The following is a 23,202-nucleotide window of genomic DNA, read 5'->3' as shown; positions in this document are numbered from 1 at the left end:
AGAACACTACCACTAAACAGAACAGTACCACTAAACAGAAGACTACCACTAAACAGAACACTACCACAAAACAGAACACTATTACTAAACAGAACACTACCACTAAACAGAACACTACCACTAAACAGAACACTAATGCTGAACAGAACACTACCACTAAACAGAACAGTACCACTAAACAGAAGACTACCACTAAACAGAACACTACCACTAAACAGAACACTACCACAAAACAGAACACTATTACTAAACAGAACACTACCACTAAACAGAACAGTACCACAAAACAGAACACTACCACTAAACAGAACAGTACCACTAAACAGAACACTACCACTAAACAGAACACTACCACTAAACAGAACACTAATGCTGAACAGAACACTACCACTAAACAGAACAGTACCACAAAACAGAACACTACCACTAAACAGAACAGTACCACTAAACAGAAGACTACCACTAAACAGAACACTACCACAAAACAGAACACTATTACTAAACAGAACACTACCACTAAACAGAACACTACCACTAAACAGAACACTATTACTAAACAGAACACTACCACTAAACAGAACACTACCACTAAACAGAACAGTACCACAAAACAGAACACTACCACTAAACAGAACAGTACCACTAAACAGAAGACTACCACTAAACAGAACACTACCACAAAACAGAACACTATTACTAAACAGAACACTACCACTAAACAGAACACTACCACTAAACAGAACACTAATGCTGAACAGAACACTACCACTAAACAGAACAGTACCACTAAACAGAAGACTACCACTAAACAGAACACTACCACAAAACAGAACACTATTACTAAACAGAACACTACCACTAAACAGAACACTACCACTAAACAGAACACTACCACTAAACAGAACAGTACCACTAAACAGAAGACTACCACTAAACAGAACACTACCACAAAACAGAACACTATTACTAAACAGAACACTACCACTAAACAGAACACTACCACTAAACAGAACACTACCACTAAACAGAACACTACCACTAAACAGAACACTACAACTAAACAGAAAACTACCACTAAACAGAACATTACCACTAAACAGAACACTACCACAAAACAGAACACTATTACTAAACAGAACACTACCACTAAACAGAACACTAACATTAAACAGAACACTACCACTAAACAGAACACTACCACTAAACAGAACACTACCACTAAACAGAACACTAGCACTAAACAGAACACTACCACTAAACAGAACACTACCACAAAACAGAACACTACCACAAAACAGAACACTATTACTAAACAGAACACTACCACTAAACAGAACACTACCACTAAACAGAACACTAATGCTGAACAGAACACTACCACTAAACAGAACACTACCACAAAACAGAACACTACCACAAAACAGAACACTATTACTAAACAGAACACTACCACTAAACAGAACACTACCACAAAACAGAACACTATTACTAAACAGAACACTACCACTAAACAGAACACTACCACTAAACTGAACACTAATGCTGAACAGAACACTACCACTAAACAGAACACTACCACTAAACAGAACACTACCACTAAACAGAACACTACCACTAAACAGAACACTACCACTAAACAGAACACTACCACTAAACAGAACACTACAACTAAACAGAACACTACCACTAAACAGAACACTATTACTAAACAGAACACTACCACTAAACAGAACACTACAACTAAACAGAACACTACCACTAAACAGAACACTAACCCTAAACAGAACACTAATGCTAAACAGAAAACTACCACTAAACAGAACACTACCACTAAACAGAACACTACCACTAAACAGAACACTACCACTAAACAGAACATTACCACTAAACAGAACACTATTACTAAACAGAACACTATTACTAAACAGAACACTACCACAAAACAGAACACTATTACTAAACAGAACACTACCACTAAACAGAACACTACCACTAAACAGAACACTACCACAAAACAGAACACTATTACTAAACAGAACACTACCACAAAACAGAACACTACCACAAAACAGAACACTATTACTAAACAGAACACTACCACTAAACAGAACACTACCACTAAACAGAACACTACCACTAAACAGAACACTACCACTAAACAGAACACTACCACTAAACAGAACATTACCACTAAACAGAACACTACCACTAAACAGAACACTACCACTAAACAGAACACTACCACTAAACAGAACACTACCACTAAACTGAACACTAATGCTAAACAGAACACTAGCACTAAACAGAACACTACCACTAAACAGAACACTACCACTAAACAGAACACTACCACTAAACAGAACATTACCACTAAACAGAACACTACCACTAAACTGAACACTAATGCTAAACAGAACACTAGCACTAAACAGAACACTACCACTAAACAGAACACTACCACTAAACAGAACACTACCACTAAACAGAACACTACCACTAAACTGAACACTAATGCTGAACAGAACACTAGCACTAAACAGAACACTAGCACTAAACAGAACACTACCACAAAACAGAACACTACCACTAAACAGAACACTACCACTAAACAGAACACTACCACTAAACTGAACACTAATGCTGAACAGAACACTAGCACTAAACAGAACACTAGCACTAAACAGAACACTACCACTAAACAGAACACTACCACTAAACAGAACACTACCACTAAACAGAACACTACCACTAAACAGAACACTACCACTAAACAGAACACTACCACTAAACAGAACACTACCACAAAACAGAACACTACCACTAAACAGAACACTACCACTAAACAGAACACTACCACTAAACAGAACACTACCACTAAACAGAACACTACCACTAAACAGAACACTACCACTAAACTGAACACTAATGCTAAACAGAACACTACCACTAAACAGAACACTACCACTAAACAGAACACTATTGCTAAACAGAACACTATTACTAAACAAAACACTACCACTAAACAGAACACTACCACTAAACTGAACACTAATGCTAAACAGAACACTAGCACTAAACAGAACACTACCACTAAACAGAACACTACCACTAAACAGAACACCATTGCTAAACAGAACACTATTACTAAACAAAACACTACCACTAAACTGAACACTACCACTAAACAGAACACTACCACTAAACAGAACACTACCACTAAACAGAACACTACCACTAAACTGAACACTAATGCTGAACAGAACACTACCACTAAACAGAACACTACCACTAAACAGAACACTACCACTAAACAGAACACTACCACTAAACAGAACACTACCACTAAACAGAACACTACCACTAAACAGAACACTACCACTAAACTGAACACTAATGCTAAACAGAACACTAGCACTAAACAGAACACTACCACTAAACAGAACACTACCACTAAACAGAACACTACCACTAAACAGAACACTACCACTAAACAGAACATTACCACTAAACAGAACACTACCACTAAACAGAACACTACCACTAAACAGAACACTACCACTAAACAGAACACTAATGCTAAACAGAACACTACCACTAAACAGAACACTACCACTAATCAGAACACTACCACTAAACAGAACTACCCCACTAAACAGAACACTACAACTAAACAGAACACTACCACTAAACAGAACACTACCACTAAACAGAACACTAATGCTAAACAGAACACTACCACTAAACAGAACACTACCACTAAACAGAAGACTACCACTAAACAGAACACTACCACTAAACAGAACACTAGCACTAAACAGAACACTACCACTAAACAGAACACTACCACTAAACAGAACACTAGCACTAAACAGAACTACCCCACTAAACAGAACATTACCACTAAACTGAACACTACCACTAAACAGAACACTACCACTAAACAGAACACTACCACTAAACAGAACACTAATGCTAAACAGAACACTACCACAAAACAGAACACTACCACTAAACAGAACACTACCACTAAACAGAACACTAATGCTAAACAGAACACTACCACAAAACAGAACACTACCACTAAACAGAACACTACCACTAAACAGAACACTACCACTAAACAGAACACTACCACTAAACAGAACACTAATGCTAAACAGAACACTACCACTAAACAGAACACTACCACTAAACAGAACACTACCACTAAACTGAACACTAATGCTAAACAGAACACTAGCACTAAACAGAACACTACCACTAAACAGAACACTACCACTAAACAGAACACTATTGCTAAACAGAACATTACCACTAAACAGAACACTACCACTAAACAGAACATTAGCACTAAACAGAACACTACCACTAAACAGAACACTACCACTAAACAGAACACTACCACTAAACAGAACACTACCACTAAACAGAACACTACCACTAAACAGAACATTACCACTAAACAGAACACTACCACTAAACAGAACACTACCACTAAACAGAACACTACCACTAAACAGAACACTAATGCTAAACAGAACACTACCACTAAACAGAACACTACCACTAAACAGAACACTACCACTAAACAGAACTACCCCACTAAACAGAACACTACAACTAAACAGAACACTACCACTAAACAGAACACTACCACTAAACAGAACACTAATGCTAAACAGAACACTAGCACTAAACAGAACACTACCACTAAACAGAACACTAGCACTAAACAGAACTACCCCACTAAACAGAACACTACCACTAAACAGAACACTACCACTAAACAGAACACTACCACTAAACAGAACACTACCACTAAACAGAACTACCCCACTAAACAGAACTACCCCACTAAACAGAACACTACCACTAAACAGAACACTACCACTAAACAGAACACTAATGCTAAACAGAACACTACCACTAAACAGAACACTACCACTAAACAGAACACTACCACTAAACAGAACACTAATGCTAAACAGAACACTAACATTAAACAGAACACTATTGCTAAACAGAACACTACCACTAAACAGAACACTATTGCTAAACAGAACACTACCACTAAACAGAACACTACCACTAAACAGAACACTAGCACTAAACAGAACAATAGCACTAAACAGAACACTACCACTAAACAGAACACTAATGCTAAACAGAACACTATTGCTAAACAGAACACTAGCACTAAACAGAACACTACCACTAAACAGAACACTACCACTAAACAGAACACTACCACTAAACAGAACACTACCACTAAACTGAACACTAATGCTAAACAGAACACTACCACTAAACAGAACACTACCACTAAACAGAACACTATTGCTAAACAGAACACTATTACTAAACAAAACACTACCACTAAACAGAACACTACCACTAAACTGAACACTAATGCTAAACAGAACACTAGCACTAAACAGAACACTACCACTAAACAGAACACTACCACTAAACAGAACACCATTGCTAAACAGAACACTATTACTAAACAAAACACTACCACTAAACTGAACACTACCACTAAACAGAACACTACCACTAAACAGAACACTACCACTAAACAGAACACTACCACTAAACAGAACTACCCCACTAAACAGAACTACCCCACTAAACAGAACACTACCACTAAACAGAACACTACCACTAAACAGAACACTAATGCTAAACAGAACACTACCACTAAACAGAACACTACCACTAAACAGAACACTACCACTAAACAGAACACTAATGCTAAACAGAACACTAACATTAAACAGAACACTATTGCTAAACAGAACACTACCACTAAACAGAACACTATTGCTAAACAGAACACTACCACTAAACAGAACACTACCACTAAACAGAACACTAGCACTAAACAGAACAATAGCACTAAACAGAACACTACCACTAAACAGAACACTAATGCTAAACAGAACACTATTGCTAAACAGAACACTAGCACTAAACAGAACACTACCACTAAACAGAACACTACCACTAAACAGAACACTACCACTAAACAGAACACTACCACTAAACTGAACACTAATGCTAAACAGAACACTACCACTAAACAGAACACTACCACTAAACAGAACACTATTGCTAAACAGAACACTATTACTAAACAAAACACTACCACTAAACAGAACACTACCACTAAACTGAACACTAATGCTAAACAGAACACTAGCACTAAACAGAACACTACCACTAAACAGAACACTACCACTAAACAGAACACCATTGCTAAACAGAACACTATTACTAAACAAAACACTACCACTAAACTGAACACTACCACTAAACAGAACACTACCACTAAACAGAACACTACCACTAAACAGAACACTACCACTAAACTGAACACTAATGCTGAACAGAACACTACCACTAAACAGAACACTACCACTAAACAGAACACTACCACTAAACAGAACACTACCACTAAACAGAACACTACCACTAAACAGAACACTACCACTAAACAGAACACTACCACTAAACTGAACACTAATGCTAAACAGAACACTAGCACTAAACAGAACACTACCACTAAACAGAACACTACCACTAAACAGAACACTACCACTAAACAGAACACTATTGCTAAACAGAACATTACCACTAAACAGAACACTACCACTAAACAGAACATTACCACTAAACAGAACACTACCACTAAACAGAACACTACCACTAAACAGAACACTACCACTAAACAGAACATTACCACTAAACAGAACACTACCACTAAACAGAACACTACCACTAAACAGAACACTAATGCTAAACAGAACACTACCACTAAACAGAACACTACCACTAATCAGAACACTACCACTAAACAGAACTACCCCACTAAACAGAACACTACAACTAAACAGAACACTACCACTAAACAGAACACTACCACTAAACAGAACACTAATGCTAAACAGAACACTACCACTAAACAGAACACTACCACTAAACAGAAGACTACCACTAAACAGAACACTACCACTAAACAGAACACTAGCACTAAACAGAACACTACCACTAAACAGAACACTACCACTAAACAGAACACTAGCACTAAACAGAACTACCCCACTAAACAGAACATTACCACTAAACTGAACACTACCACTAAACAGAACACTACCACTAAACAGAACACTACCACTAAACAGAACACTAATGCTAAACAGAACACTACCACAAAACAGAACACTACCACTAAACAGAACACTACCACTAAACAGAACACTAATGCTAAACAGAACACTACCACAAAACAGAACACTACCACTAAACAGAACACTACCACTAAACAGAACACTACCACTAAACAGAACACTACCACTAAACAGAACACTACCACTAAACAGAACACTAATGCTAAACAGAACACTACCACTAAACAGAACACTACCACTAAACAGAACACTACCACTAAACTGAACACTAATGCTAAACAGAACACTAGCACTAAACAGAACACTACCACTAAACAGAACACTACCACTAAACAGAACACTATTGCTAAACAGAACATTACCACTAAACAGAACACTACCACTAAACAGAACATTAGCACTAAACAGAACACTACCACTAAACAGAACACTACCACTAAACAGAACACTACCACTAAACAGAACACTACCACTAAACAGAACACTACCACTAAACAGAACATTACCACTAAACAGAACACTACCACTAAACAGAACACTACCACTAAACAGAACACTACCACTAAACAGAACACTAATGCTAAACAGAACACTACCACTAAACAGAACACTACCACTAAACAGAACACTACCACTAAACAGAACTACCCCACTAAACAGAACACTACAACTAAACAGAACACTACCACTAAACAGAACACTACCACTAAACAGAACACTAATGCTAAACAGAACACTAGCACTAAACAGAACACTACCACTAAACAGAACACTAGCACTAAACAGAACTACCCCACTAAACAGAACACTACCACTAAACAGAACACTACCACTAAACAGAACACTACCACTAAACAGAACACTACCACTAAACAGAACTACCCCACTAAACAGAACTACCCCACTAAACAGAACACTACCACTAAACAGAACACTACCACTAAACAGAACACTAATGCTAAACAGAACACTACCACTAAACAGAACACTACCACTAAACAGAACACTACCACTAAACAGAACACTAATGCTAAACAGAACACTAACATTAAACAGAACACTATTGCTAAACAGAACACTACCACTAAACAGAACACTATTGCTAAACAGAACACTACCACTAAACAGAACACTAGCACTAAACAGAACACTACCACTAAACAGAACACTAGCCCTAAACAGAACACTAATGCTAAACAGAACACTAACACTAAACAGAACACTACCACTAAACAGAACACTACCACTAAACAGAACACTAGCACTAAACAGAACAATAGCACTAAACAGAACACTACCACTAAACAGAACACTAATGCTAAACAGAACACTATTGCTAAACAGAACACTAGCACTAAACAGAACACTAGCACTAAACAGAACACTACCACTAAACAGAACACTACCACTAAACAGAACACTACCACTAAACAGAACACTAATGCTAAACAGAACACTAATGCTAAACAGAACACTATTGCTAAACAGAACACTAGCACTAAACAGAACACTAGCACTAAACAGAACACTACCACTAAACAGAACACTAATGCTAAACAGAACACTATTGCTAAACAGAACACTAGCACTAAACAGAACACTAGCACTAAACAGAACACTACCACTAAACAGAACACTACCACTAAACAGAACACTATTGCTAAACAGAACACTATTGCTAAACAGAACACTATTGCTAAACAGAACACTATTGCTAAACAGAACACTAGCACTAAACAGAACACTAGCACTAAACAGAACACTACCACTAAACAGAACACTAACACTAAACAGAACACTACCACTAAACAGAACACTACCACTAAACAGAACACTAATGCTAAACAGAACACTATTGCTAAACAGAACACTAGCACTAAACAGAACACTAGCACTAAACAGAACACTACCACTAAACAGAACACTACCACTAAACAGAACACTAATGCTAAACAGAACACTAATGCTAAACAGAACACTATTGCTAAACAGAACACTAACACTAAACAGGACACTACCACTAACCCGAATGCTATTGCTAAACAGAACACTTTTACTATTATAATATAATGTATATAATATGTCTTTGTTAGCATTGTAAAATGCTGTGACTTTCTAAGAGCTGTCCGCATGCTTCCCAGAATAAACAGTTTGGAAGAATTTGTGCATATATTATGACAACATTTTTTTCCTCTTTTGTTTGATTTGGACTTCAGTAAAATACATTTTCGGTTGTTTGGGCAAACAAGATATTTTTTTGAGGCAAGCCGAAGTCGGTAGCCGAAGTCGGTATCCGAAGTCGGTAGCCGAAGTCGGTAGCCGAAGTCGGTAGCCGAATTCTACACCCCTTCATTGGTGATTGATCAACAATAGGGATTCTTCAGTAAAAACTTTGTCATTAAACGAGAGACAACGCGTTTCATGCACATTCTTTTCATTTAGAAATGCTGCACCAAAGATTTTACTTGTAAAACTGCGGGACTAAGATCTCATTGGCAAAAAATATATAAATTAATGACACTCTTTTTTTTTGTTATCTTAGATTATTTCGGACTATTTTGAGGTAGTGTATACTGGAGACGGTGTCTCAACATGGACAAACGTTACTATTGTAGCTGTTTTCTAGTTTGTCAAGCGAATGTCTTTTAACCAGAGTATAGGAGAACACTCATTCGGTCCGCCAGCAGAACGGAAGGATTCTGATTCCTCCAACTCATTCTCACTTAGAGGAAATTGAGAAACAAAAAGCTCTACTTTACATTTTCCACTAACATCATCTTCTTGTCATCAAGTTGTAACTTCTTGACTTTTGATTTTGTATTTGTTCTCCTTGTCTCTGTTTATGGTGTACTCATACTATATACACTCTCTGCGAACAACTCCATTTCCCATCATGCTTTGTCAAAAGATGGTATTCACCCCTTCAAAGGCCTTAAGCCTGCGGCCCGTCAGGCGAACAGCCCGAGAACAGAGCCCAGCCAAACCTGCAGCTGGCTGCCCCCCCCCCCCCCCCTCAGACAACCAACACCACTGTGTTGCATAACGGAAAGAAGCACTAGTTTACATGACCTGTATTTACACATTTTATCCTTAAGATTGAATAAAGCTTTATTAAAGCTGGATATTTGTCATAATAGTTTGTAGTCATTATTATAATAGGTACAGTAGTATTGATAGGCTACGTTACTTATTGAAGTTGTTCAATAAGTTGTACTTTTACCTATATACAAGTGCAATGCAACTACCATTATTTGCTTGCACAAAATTACTCTACGCAATTAACCTTTTTGTATGAAGTGCAATGTCAATAACGAGCATCACATATCCACATTTATGCGTTTCATCTAAACTCATATGATACATAATTTCATAGAAACAACATATATTTCTACAGTCTCTATCCTGTGCTGTTAGATACAAGGGTCTTATGCCTCTGCATGGTTCTGGTGCTGATTGGATCGCGGCTGTTCGCTCCCACTTTTCTGTTGCGGTTGACGACACATGAAACCCACCAGCCACATAGTGACACACCCAGAATGTCCATCGTAGGATCCCCAAAGGCCGTCTCAAAATGGCAGCCACATAAACCTTTACAACAGGCAGGAATCTGTTGTCAGTGAAGGAGTCAATTATCTTTCACTAATCAATTCACCTTTTGATATTGATGTTCAATATCTCAAATTGCAAATATGATTTGTGTTTGCTATGTACTTCAAGTGTTAATTAGAACAGCATTTCGCTGGGTTTCAAAGATCTGTGGCTCCATAATGAAAATCTAACACCACCTTCTTGCTAATATCAGACATATGATTTGAATAGTCTGTTTAGTCAACAGGTTGGTGTGGAGGCTTTGGAGTTGTAGACTTTGAGCTTAAAAATAAAGGAAACTCTTCCAAAATGAAAGTCTGTGCTGGGATGAAGAATCTATGTGGTTGGTCAAATAAAAGCGGCCATTTTCAAAATGTTGACAGCCAGTGTCCTTGTTATGCGTCTTTAAATAAATTACATGTGTTTATTCTAAGTGTTATAGTAGTGGTCACAGAACTCAGTTCATTTCATGACTGTAACAAGTGCTGCAAAAGTGCTATGTACATTTTACCAAACAACACCCAACTAATTACCATATAAAACCGTAGCTATTTTTGTATATGGACCAAGAATTTGACATTTGTGAACATATTAAATCTGCCTAGTACATTACTAGTTTTATAATCACATTGCAACTGGAGTCAAACTTGTACAATTCAAGCCAGCAATTTGAAATGCAAGCTAACAGTCTAACACCTAAGAATGTATAGAGACCCCTCCCCTTTTACAAAATGGCCGCATCTCTGCATGTGGACGTCCCCGGAAGGGTGGAATTCTTGTTTTTGGATGTCTGCAGCTATAACCTTGAAGGATGCAATTTCATCTGTCATTTATTCTTCCCTATCTAGACTGTGTCAGGATAAACTGTACTTCCAGTAAGTTAACACTCAAGTTTCATTTTGCTCTTGTATTATGATACTCTGCTGTTTAAAGGAATGTGTTATTTGAAGTTTGTCTTTCTTATAGTGTTGGTTGGAGAATGGCTAATGGGTGTGTCTGTCTGTTCAACTGGTCAGACCATCAGTAGACTATTGACAACACAAACATCCAAACTAGAAATAGACAGGGTGGTGATTTGTTAATCTCTTTAGGTTTTGGGTTTTATTTAAGGCAATATTTTCTTAAATAAGAACATTTCATTTCATTTCCTGTGATAGATTGTTTTTGTATGAATGTATTTTAGTTATATAAGTAGTTTCACTGCAATAAAGTTTGGTTTAAAAAAAAACGTTAAACAATATGCTTTCCCTGTTTAGAGACTTATATATATAACCCTTTTTATAATCTCTAGTATGTTTTTTCTTTTAAATGGCAGATAGGTTATTTAGCATTTAGTTTTTTTGTCGCAAAGTTGAGATTCAGAAATCACCACCTATTACGTAACTAAATGTAAAAAAATTGTTACATGCAAACAAAGCTTCATCATAGGTGAACAATGGAGAATACCTGTTTAGTAGAAGTAACCCGATTATACAACATGATAACGAGATACAGTCTATAGAGACGTTATTCATACAGTGTAGGTCCTATCCATGTGAAATGCCACAGTTGAAGAGTCCATGGTTACTGTAGGATTTGTGTTATATTGTTAATTTGGTGAGATTTGTTTGCATCTAAATGTTTTAGCCACTAAGAATGAGCTTCGATTTGACATTAGAATACATTCTGCTGGGGAATAGGGATTTTGGGTCTTAGTACAGTCAACAATAACTGCTTTTACTTGTGATTAGGGCTCGGAAACCTTCAGTGTACAGGATGTGTGTGTGTGTGTGTGTGTGTGTGTGTGTGTGTGTGTGTGTGTGTGTCTGTGTGTGTAGGGGGGGGGGGGGTGCATTTGCGCATGTGTGAGTGACAGATATGATTAATATTATTCTATTGGCCATTACTGGCGGACGATATGGGCCTCTGACCAATGTATTTGTATCAATGTTTAAAATAATAAATATAAGAAGAAAAAATGATTGGAAAATAAATAAGTTCTTCACTGTCGCGCTCACTGTCCTCAAACTCCCTGTCATAAATCAACCAAGGCCAGCGTACATGTAGTTCCACATCTTTTAATGAAAGTGAAACCGAAACAACCAAAAAACAAACAGGTAAACAGCAAAGACACAACCGAGGTGCACACAAACACACACGGAAAAATAATTACCCACAAAACACAGGTGGGAAAAGGCTACCTAAGTATGGTTCTCAATCAGAGACAACGATTGACAGCTGCCTCTGATTGGGAACCATCCCAGGCCAAACACATAGAAATAGAAAACATAGAAAAAACACATAGAATGCCCACCCCAACTCACGCCCTGACCAAAACAAAATAGAGACATGAAAAAGGAACTAAGGTCAGGACGTGACATTCACAGGATTTGATTTTACGCATATTATTCATTAGTAGCTCTTTACTCGGCGATAGAGCTATCTTTCCTTGACGCGTTACACTAAGTAAACCTATACTGTTAGGTTGAAGTGTCATGGTAGGGAGTTGGGTGTCGTGACAAACAATGGATGTTATGCCCAAATGTTAAGCAAGTGCGGTGCTAAGAGTGTCCAACTCTATGTTAACGTTAACTTTACAGCCTTTTAGTGAAGCCAGCTAAATCTGGCGTGTTATATTTAGTCTTTGTGAAGGATGTTCCTCTATGTCATTCAAATGTTTTTGGGGAGACGCTAAAAAAACTTTGCCGGTTACAAAGCTACGTTCTGATGTATTGGTTCATTGTCACTTCATAGGGACTGGTCCAAATTCACGTTTCGGCCAATTACCACCGACATTTCCATGATGAGTGCTGGCCGAGAATTATGGATATACTGACAAGATACATGTCTCTCTGCCCTGACAATTGGAGTCATTGTCCCCATAGCACCACAGCAGGCTGCCTAGCTCCCGCCTATCCTTTCTTTGGATTGGTGGATGCATCTCATTATTGTAATATTTAAAAATAAAAAAATTGATGAGGGTGGGTGACTTCAATCGCCTGTATTCAATGGAAAGAAATGCTATGCTACTAGCCTCATTCCATGAATATGCCTAGCCATCTCGAGACAACTCCGATATAAAGTATATCGGTACACTCCTAACAACCTATGCATTATGATACTTATATTTGATCAAATTAACCTCATGTAGCAAATTAGGCACCCATTTTTTGGTCGACCAAATTCGACACTCTCTATTTGACTTCCATATAATCTCCTTGCTTGGTGGGCAAAACAATGAAAAAATGCCAACTGCTGGAGGGAGACAGATTTTCTGGAAATGTAGGCCTCTCTCTTCCTCTCTAGTTGTCTGAGAGTACTTAATGCCGTTCACGAGAAATAGTGCTATTAGGGATCCTTGGGACGTTCCTACGCTAACCTGAACCTAACCCGAACCTAACCGTAACCTAACCGTAACCTAACCCGAACCTAACCGTAACCTAACCCGAACCTAACCGTAACCTAACCGTAACCTAACCATAACCTAACCCGAACCTAACCCGAACCTAACTGTAACCTAACCTAACCGTAACCTAACCCGAACCTAACCCGAACCTAACCGTAACCTAACCCGAACCTAACCGTAACCTAACCGTAACCTAACCCGAACCTAACCGTAACCTAACCTGTACCTAACCCGAACCTAACCGTAACCTAACCGTAACCTAACCCGAACCTAACCGTAACCTAACCGTAACCATTTGTACGGACGTCCTAACTATCCTACTATATTTCTCCTTTCAAGTGACAGAATTCAGTGGCTACAGCCCTACAATCGATGAAAACACAGCTAAATACCTTGAACATGTGTCCTATGTAGTTTATTTCCAACTGGTTAGCATGAGGCAGCTGATTCTTCAGAGCCTAGGCCAACAAAAAATTGCTGGAATCATTGCAGTTTATCGTCCCTCTTACTAGACACAGTTTCTTTTCATAAAAATATATAGTCTTTCTTGTGTTCCTAAATTCTTGAATTAATGTTCTTTCCTCAAATGTAAGAAATTAGCTTTCTTCGAATCTTTATAGGGCTGTTTTAAAGCACAATACATTCAGAAAATGTATATATATATATATTTTCATTACAGCTAAAATAATACAAATATTGGCAGATATATCGGAAAACAGTGAATATTTTTTACTCTAATATCGGAATCAGATCCCAAAATCCCATATCGGTCAGGCTCTACCTATAATGTCTGGGGCTAATTAATGAAGGAAATAGCTATGGCATTTCAGGACAAACAACAGATAACATCAGGCTGGTCTCAAATAGCCTTTGTTATTAAAGAGCCATACAGTTTAGTATGTCTTAGTTATGAGGAATATTACGTGCTTTAGTGGAAATAATGTGAAGACTAAAATAGACTAAAATAATGACCATACCCCACCAATACTGGAACCAATATCTGCAGCTTGCAAAACAAAAAAATCAAGGTTTTAACACTGCCAGCTGACAGCAGAAGGAAACAAGAAATGTCCAAATCAATACAGCATCCCTCCAGGGGCTCTGTGCTCGTCTGCTTCTGTCTGGCATACTCTGTTTGTGCTGACTTCAAATGAACAGCACACAAACCCTTGACAGGGTGAGAACACACACACACACACACACACACACACATGACAGGGTGAGAACACACACACACACACACACACACACACACATGACAGGGTGAGAACACACACACTTACACACACACACACACACACACTGATTTGGAATAATGGAAGGGATTTCGAGTCACTATGATGAGTAAAAGCTGTGTAATTGTTGCATTGACTGCAGTGTTTTCTGCTCAATACATATTTAATACATTTTCGCCATCAAGGTGCTAGTCCAGTGTGCAGTCATGATTGAAGAAATATTGTTTTAGAAGAAAAGTATTTGTTGTTGCTTTTTAAAACAGTACCTGAACTATGTATTTCCTAAATATAACCAAACCTTTGCTTTCCACAGTATGCAATTTTAAAAGTGAAGAAAAATAAGATGCTCAAATGATCCCAAATGAATCAGAAGACAAGTCAGTTTGACATGTCAAGCTGCTCTGCTATCGTCATCTGCAATATACGCCTTCAATTACCCTGCTTCTTTGAGTGGTTATAAATAAGCTCATTATATCGCCTCCTCTATCGAAAAAGGCCCAATGTAACAGCCCCTATTGGAAAGTGGAAAGCAAAGGTTTGGTTGGTGATGCAGGATGACTTTAACTTTGTGACCAACCATCGTTCTCAGGCAAGGGACCCGAGACCCTGTATGCTGGGCAAAAACTCAATGATAATGAGTGGCATACGGTGCGCGTGGTCCGCCGGGGAAAAACCTACAAGCTCACGGTGGACGATGACATAGTAGAAGGTATTATATCATCTACAGTCTGAGAGAAACAAGAGGTCCACTTCATTTCAATTCCAGTCAATTCCGAAAGTTAAGCAGATTCCAATTCCAAATTCACCTAATTGAAAAGCATGGAAGAGAATTGGAATTGGAAGTTCAATCTACTTCCTGAATTGAAATGGAAGTGACCCCAAACCTGGAGAAAAAGTCCCTCATCTGCCACTAATTGTATGGGTGACATGTAAAGGTGTTCTGGTACAGTTTAAGGATGACATGAATTCCAACATTTGCTAATTAAGATTAACTATCCTTTCAGTGTTTTCTTATGCTATTTTTAAGTAATTATTTGAGAAGGGTGACTATAAACTGTTGACATCAATTAATAGGTCTGAATTGTTCTTGCTGAAGTGAATTAATTTGTAGTATTATGTTGTATTGAACCATATTGTACTGGCCAATATTCACCACCTATTTAAATTCAGCCCTTTGTGTTAGTATCAGACGTTGTTTCTTTTTCTTCTCTATCTTGTTTTCTTTTTTTCCACCCCATCCTCTACTCCAGGCCAGATGGCGGGCGACCACACCCGTTTGGAGTTCCACAACATCGAGACGGGCATCATGACGGAGAGACGCTTCGTCTCGACCATCCCCTCTAGCTTCATTGGACACCTACAGAGTCTCAGGTTCCTCTTTGCTCATATTCTTTGTTATATACTTTGTTATATATATATATATATATTTTTTTTTGTTATATATTTTTTTTAAATGCCTTCCTAACCATCTTAAATAAACATGCCCCATTCAAGAAATTTAGAACCAGGAATAGATATAGCCCTTGGTTCTCCCCAGACCTGACTGCCCTTAACCAACAAAAAAACATCCTATGGCGCTCTGCATTAGCATCGAACAGCCCCCGTGATATGCAGCTGTTCAGGGAAGCTAGAAACCATTATACACAGGCAGTTAGAAAAGCCAAGGCTAGCTTTTTCAAGCAGAAATTTGCTTCCTGCAACACTAACTCAAAAAAGTTCTGGGACACTGTAAAGTCCATGGAGAATAAGAACCCCTCCTCCCAGTTGCCCACTGCACTGAAGATAGGAAACACTGTCACCACTGATAAATCCACCATAATTGAGAATTTCAATAAGCATTTTTCTATGGCTGGCCATGCTTTCCACCTGGCAACTCCTACCCCGGTCAACAGCACTGCACCCCCCACAACAACTCGCCCAAGCCTTCCCCATTTCTCCTTCTCCCAAATCTGCTCAGCTGATGTTCTGAATGAGCTGCAAAATCTGGACCCCTACAAATCAGCCGGGCTAGACAATCTGGACCCTTTCTTTCTAAAATTATCTGCCAAAATTGTTGCCACCCCTATTACTAGCCTGTTCAACCTCTCTTTCGTGTCGTCTGAGATTCCCAAAGATTGGAAAGCAGCTGCGGTCATCCCCCTCTTCAAAGGGGGTGACACTCTTGACCCAAACTGCTACAGACCTATATCTATCCTACCATGCCTTTCTAAGGTCTTCGAAAGCCAAGTCAACAAACAGATTACCGACCATTTCGAATCTCACCATACCTTCTCTGCTATGCAATCTGGTTTCAGAGCTGGTCATGGGTGCACCTCAGCCACGCTCAAGGTCCTAAATGATATCTTAACCGCCATCGATAAGAAACATTACTGTGCAGCCGTATTCATTGATCTGGCCAAGGCTTTCGACTCTGTCAATCACCACATCCTCATCGGCAGACTCGACAGCCTTGGTTTCTCAAATGATTGCCTCGCCTGGTTCACCAACTACTTCTCTGATAGAGTTCAGTGTGTCAAATCGGAGGGTCTGCTGTCCGGACCTGGCAGTCTCTATGGGGGTGCCACAGGGTTAAATTCTTGGACCGACTCTCTTCTCTGTATACATCAATGAGGTCGCTCTTGCTGCTGGTGAGTCTCTGATCCACCTCTATGCAGACGACACCATTCTGTATACTTCTGGCCCTTCTTTGGATACTGTGTTAACAACCCTCCAGGCAAGCTTCAATGCCATACAACTCTCCTTCCGTGGCCTCCAATTGCTCTTAAATACAAGTAAAACTAAATACATGCTCTTCAACCGATCGCTACCTGTACCTACCCGCCTGTCCAACATTACTACTCTGGACGGCTCCGACTTAGAATACGTGAACAACTACAAATACTTAGGTGTCTGGTTAGACTGTAAACTCTCCTTCCAGACCCATATCAAACATCTCCAATCCAAAGTTAAATCTAGAATTGGCTTCCTATTTCGCAACAAAGCATCCTTCACTCATGCTGCCAAACATACCCTTGTAAAACTGACCATCCTACCAATCCTCGACTTTGGCGATGTCATTTACAAAATAGCCTCCAATACCCTACTCAACAAATTGGATGCAGTCTATCACAGTGCAATCCGTTTTGTCACCAAAGCCCCATATACTACCCACCATTGCGACCTGTACGCTCTCGTTGGCTGGTCCTCGCTTCATACTCGTCGCCAAACCCACTGGCTCCATGTCATCTACAAGACCCTGCTAGGTAAAGTCCCCCCTTATCTCAGCTCGCTGGTCACATTGCATCTCCCACCTGTAGCACACGCTCCAGCAGGTATATCTCTCTAGTCACCCCCAAAACCAATTCTTTCTTTGGCCGCCTCTCCTTCCAGTTCTCTGCTGCCAATGACTGGAACGAACTACAAAAATCTCTGAAACTGGAAACACTTATCTCCCTCACTAGCTTTAAGCACCAACTGTCAGAGCAGCTCACAGATTACTGCACCTGTACATAGCCCACCTATAATTTAGCCCAAACAACTACCTCTTTCCCTACTGTATTTTATTTATTTATTTATTTTGCTCTTTTGCACCCCCATTATTTTTATTTCTACTTTGCACATTCTCCCATTGCAAATCTACCATTCCAGTGTTTTACTTGCTATATTGTATCTACTTTGCCACCATGGCCTTTTTGCCTTTACCTCCCTTATCTCACCTCATTTGCTCACATCGTATATAGACTTGTTTATACTGTATTATTGACTGTATGTTTGTTTTACTCCATGTGTAACTCTGTGTCGTTGTATGTGTCAAACTGCTTTGCTTTATCTTGGCCAGGTCGCAATTGTAAATGAGAACTTGTTCTCAACTTGCCTACCTGGGTAAATAATGGTGAAATAAATAAATAAAATAAAATATACTTTATCATATACTCTGTTATATACTTTGTTATATACTTTGTTTTAAACTTTGTTTTAAGCTTTGTCAAATTCTTGGTCATATACGTTGTCATATACTTTGTCATATACTTTGTCATATAATTTGTTTTAAACTTTGCCATATTCTTTGTCATATACTTTGTTATATATACATTGTTATATTCTTTGTCATATGCTTTGTTATATACTTTGCCAAATACTTTGACATATACTTTGTTACATACTTTGTTGTATACTTTGCCATATTCTTTGTTAAATTCTTTGTTATATCCTTTGTTAAATACTGTACTTTGTTGCAGTTGAAGTTGGAAGTTTACATACACTTAGGTTGGAGTCATTAAAACACATTTTTCAACCACTCCACAAATGTCTTGTTAACAAACTATAGTTTTGGCAAGTTGGTTAGGACATCTACTTGCATGACACAAGTCATTTTTCCAACAATTGTTTACAGACAGATTATTTCAGATTATTTCACTTCTAGCTCACTGTATCACAATTCCAGTGGGTCAGAAGTTCTCTGCCATTAAACAGCTTGGAAAATTCCAGAAAATTATGTCATGGCTTTAGAAGCTTATGATGGGCTAATTGACATAATTTGGGTCAATGGGAGGTGTACCTGTGTATATATAACAAAGTATTGAGATAAACTTTTGTTATTGACCAAATACTTATTTTCCACCATAATTTGCAAATAAATTCATAAAAAATCCTACAATGTGATTTTCAGGATTTTTTTTCTCATTTTGTCTGTCATGGTTGAAGTGTACCTTTGATGAAAATTACAGGCCTCTCTCATCTTTTAAAGTGGGAGAACTTGGTGGCTGACTAAATACTTTTTTTGCCCCACTGTACGTTGTTTTATCCTTTGTCATATTCTTTGTTATATTCTTTGTTATATTCTTTGTTGTATTATTTCTGCTATATCATGTTAGAATCTTTATTTCACCCAGAGACACAACAGTTTACAAACGCTTTACAGGCAATGCAAGAAGATTTGAATGTGACAACTATGCCATCCGATGGAATATGTTGACGTTGTTGAAATGATATCTGTTCTGGAGAAAGCCTATCTAAATCATGTATCATTAACATGGCTGTTATGTTTGGCTTTACTTCAGCAGGTGTTGTTGATAATTTGTCTCTAGCGAACGACAGGTGAACAAGATAGGGGTTTCTCTGTTTACATGCATCAGATAATATATTTATTCCCCACTCTACTTACTCCAGGTTCAACGGTATGCTGTATATAGATCTCTGTAAGAACGGAGACATCGACTTTTGTGAGCTCAACGCCCGCTTTGGCATGCGCTCCATCATCGCTGACCCTGTGACCTTCAAGTCTAAGAGCAGCTACCTGAGCATGGCCACCCTGCAGGCCTACACCACCATGCACCTCTTCTTTCAGTTCAAAACCACCTCGCCCGACGGATTCATACTGTTCAACAGTGGAGACGGCAACGACTTCATCGCTGTGGAGCTGGTTAAAGGGTGAGTGGGATCCCGCCTGGTGTTAGACTTTCCTCGTTGACTTTCCTTTTGTTCCAGCACCACTATGAAAGACAATAGGTACACACGGATGGTATCACAGAAGCATATTGTCACCACGGTAAGTTACTTTAACGAATACAGAAGTCGGATCTTAATTTGACCCATTTTGCTGCAGGAGGAAAATAATCCGTCAGCAGGAGAATTTGAATGCCTGAAGAGATATGTAGAATCACCATTAGTGTCAACTGGAAGCGGTGTTTGAATTCAATGCAGTACCATACCTACATTGTACCTTAGACTGCAGGTCCACTGGGCGTCAGTTCAAGTAGCTTATGTAGGATATGTGCAGGCTACGTGCAGGCCACAGTGTCTTGTGTAAATGCATATGTTGACATTTTTAGGGGTTAGATGTGTTTCTCGTTAGGGATTTTTTTATATATTTTTTTATCAGTTGTTTTATTTCATATGCAAATTAAATCAAATTTTATTTGTCGCATGCGCCGAATACAGTTCAAGAAATAGAGTTAAGAAAATATTGACTAAATAAAATAAAGTACAAAATTAAATAAAAAGACAACAACAATAAAATTAAATAACAATAATGAGGCTAGATAAAGGGGATACCGATATCGAGTCAATGTTTTATTTTTAAATTATTTTTTATTTCACCATTATTTACCCAGGTAGGCAAGTTGAGAACAAGTTCTCATTTACAACTGCGACCTGGCCAAGATAAAGCAAAGCAGTGCGACACATACAACGACACAGAGTTACACATGGAGTAAACAAACATACAGTCAATAATACAGTATAAACAAGTCTATATACGATGTGAGCAAATGAGGTGAGATAAGGGAGGTAAAGGCAAAAAAAAAGAAGGCCATGGTGGCAAAGTAAATACAATATAGCAAGTAAAACACTGGAATGGTAGATTTGCAGTGGAAGAATGTACACGCTAGTCGAGGCAGTGTAAAAACAAAGGGGGGGGGGGCAGTCTTGACTTGGGTGACTAAAGTCTTTGACAATTTTTTGTGCCTTCCAATAGGCAGTATAATGGAAAGATAGGCCTCAGGGCCTGTATTGGTCCAGCGGATACAGCTGCTGACCCCGGCACATATGTGATAGAATCGGCAGGAGTCATCCCCACTGCCCTTTGACCCCTGCCTGCCACTATCTCCCCCCACCTATGCACTACCTCCCCTATCTTTCCCTTCATCCTCCTATCTTTCCCTACCTCCCCTATCTTTCCCTACCTCCCCTATCTTTCCCTACCTCCCCTATCTTTCCCTACCTCTCCCTATCGTTCCCTACCTCCCCCTATCTCTTTCTTCCTCCCCCTATCTTTCCCTACCTCCCCCTATCGTTCCCTACCTCCCCCTATCTCTTTCTTCCTCCCCCTATCTTTCCCTACCTCCCCCTATTTTTCCCTACCTCCACCTATTTTTCCCTACCTCCCCCTACCTTTCCCTACCTCCCCTATCTTTCCCTACCTCCCCCTACCTTTCCCTACCTCCCCTATCTGTCCCTACCTCCTACTATCTTTCCTTACCTTCCCCTTATCTTTCCCTTCCTCCCCTACCTCCCCTATCTTTCCCTTCCTCCCCTTATCTTTTCCTACCTTCCCCTTATCTTTTCCTACCTCCCGCTATTTTTCCTTTTATTTCCCTACCTGCCCGATCTTTCCCTACATCTCCCTGTCTTTCCCTACCTCCTCGATCTTTCCCTACCTCTCCCTACCTCTCCCTGTCTTCCCTTACCTCCATAATCTTTACCTACCTCTCCCTGTCTTTCCCTTCATCCTCCTATCTTTCCCTACCTCCCCTATATTTCCCTACCTCCCCCTATCTTTCCATATCTTTCCCTACCTCCCCCTATCTTTTCCTACCTCCCCCTATCTTTCCTTTTATTTGCCTACCTCCCCCTACCTTTCCCTACCTCCCCTATCTCTCCCTACCTCCCCCTACCTTTCCCTACCTCCCCTATCTGTCCCTACCTCCTCCTATCTTTCCTTACCTCCCCCTTATCTTTCCCTTCCTCTCCTACCTCCCCTTATATTTTCCTACCTTCCCCTTATCTTTTCCTACCTCCTGCTATTTTTCCTTTTATTTCCCTACCTCCCCGATCTTTCCCTTCATCCTCCTATCTTTCCCTTCCTCCCCTATCTTTCCCTACCTCCCTTATCTTTCCCTACATCCACTTTCCCTACATCTCCCTGTCTTTCCCTTCATCCTCCTACCTTTCCCTACCCCCCCTATCTTTCCCTACCTCCCCTATCTTTCCCTACCTCCCCCTACCTTTCCCTACCTCCCCTATCTTTCCCTACCTCCCCCTACCTTTCCCTACCTCCCCTATCTTTCCCTTCCTCCCCTTATCTTTCCCTACCTTCCCCTTATCT

The 23,202-nt window shown here is 39.2% G+C and overlaps 1 protein-coding gene across 1 annotated transcript in view; it reads left to right on the top strand.

The window, feature by feature from the left end:
* LOC110505895 (neurexin-3a) overlaps nucleotides 1–23,202 on the top strand; it is a 651,746-nt gene that overhangs the window by 202,256 nt on the left and 426,288 nt on the right. The window contains exons 11-14 of the mRNA XM_090221316.1: nucleotides 11,627–11,653; nucleotides 15,988–16,107; nucleotides 16,649–16,769; nucleotides 20,547–20,807. Coding sequence (XP_090077442.1) covers nucleotides 11,627–11,653; nucleotides 15,988–16,107; nucleotides 16,649–16,769; nucleotides 20,547–20,807 — 529 coding nt within the window. The remainder of the gene's footprint in view (nucleotides 1–11,626; nucleotides 11,654–15,987; nucleotides 16,108–16,648; nucleotides 16,770–20,546; nucleotides 20,808–23,202) is intronic.

Source organism: Oncorhynchus mykiss, chromosome 25, assembly GCF_057628025.1.
Source record: "Oncorhynchus mykiss isolate SJ-2025 chromosome 25, ASM5762802v1, whole genome shotgun sequence".
Taxonomy (NCBI): Eukaryota; Metazoa; Chordata; class Actinopteri; order Salmoniformes; family Salmonidae; genus Oncorhynchus; species Oncorhynchus mykiss.
This window is presented reverse-complemented; position numbering and strand designations above follow the sequence as displayed.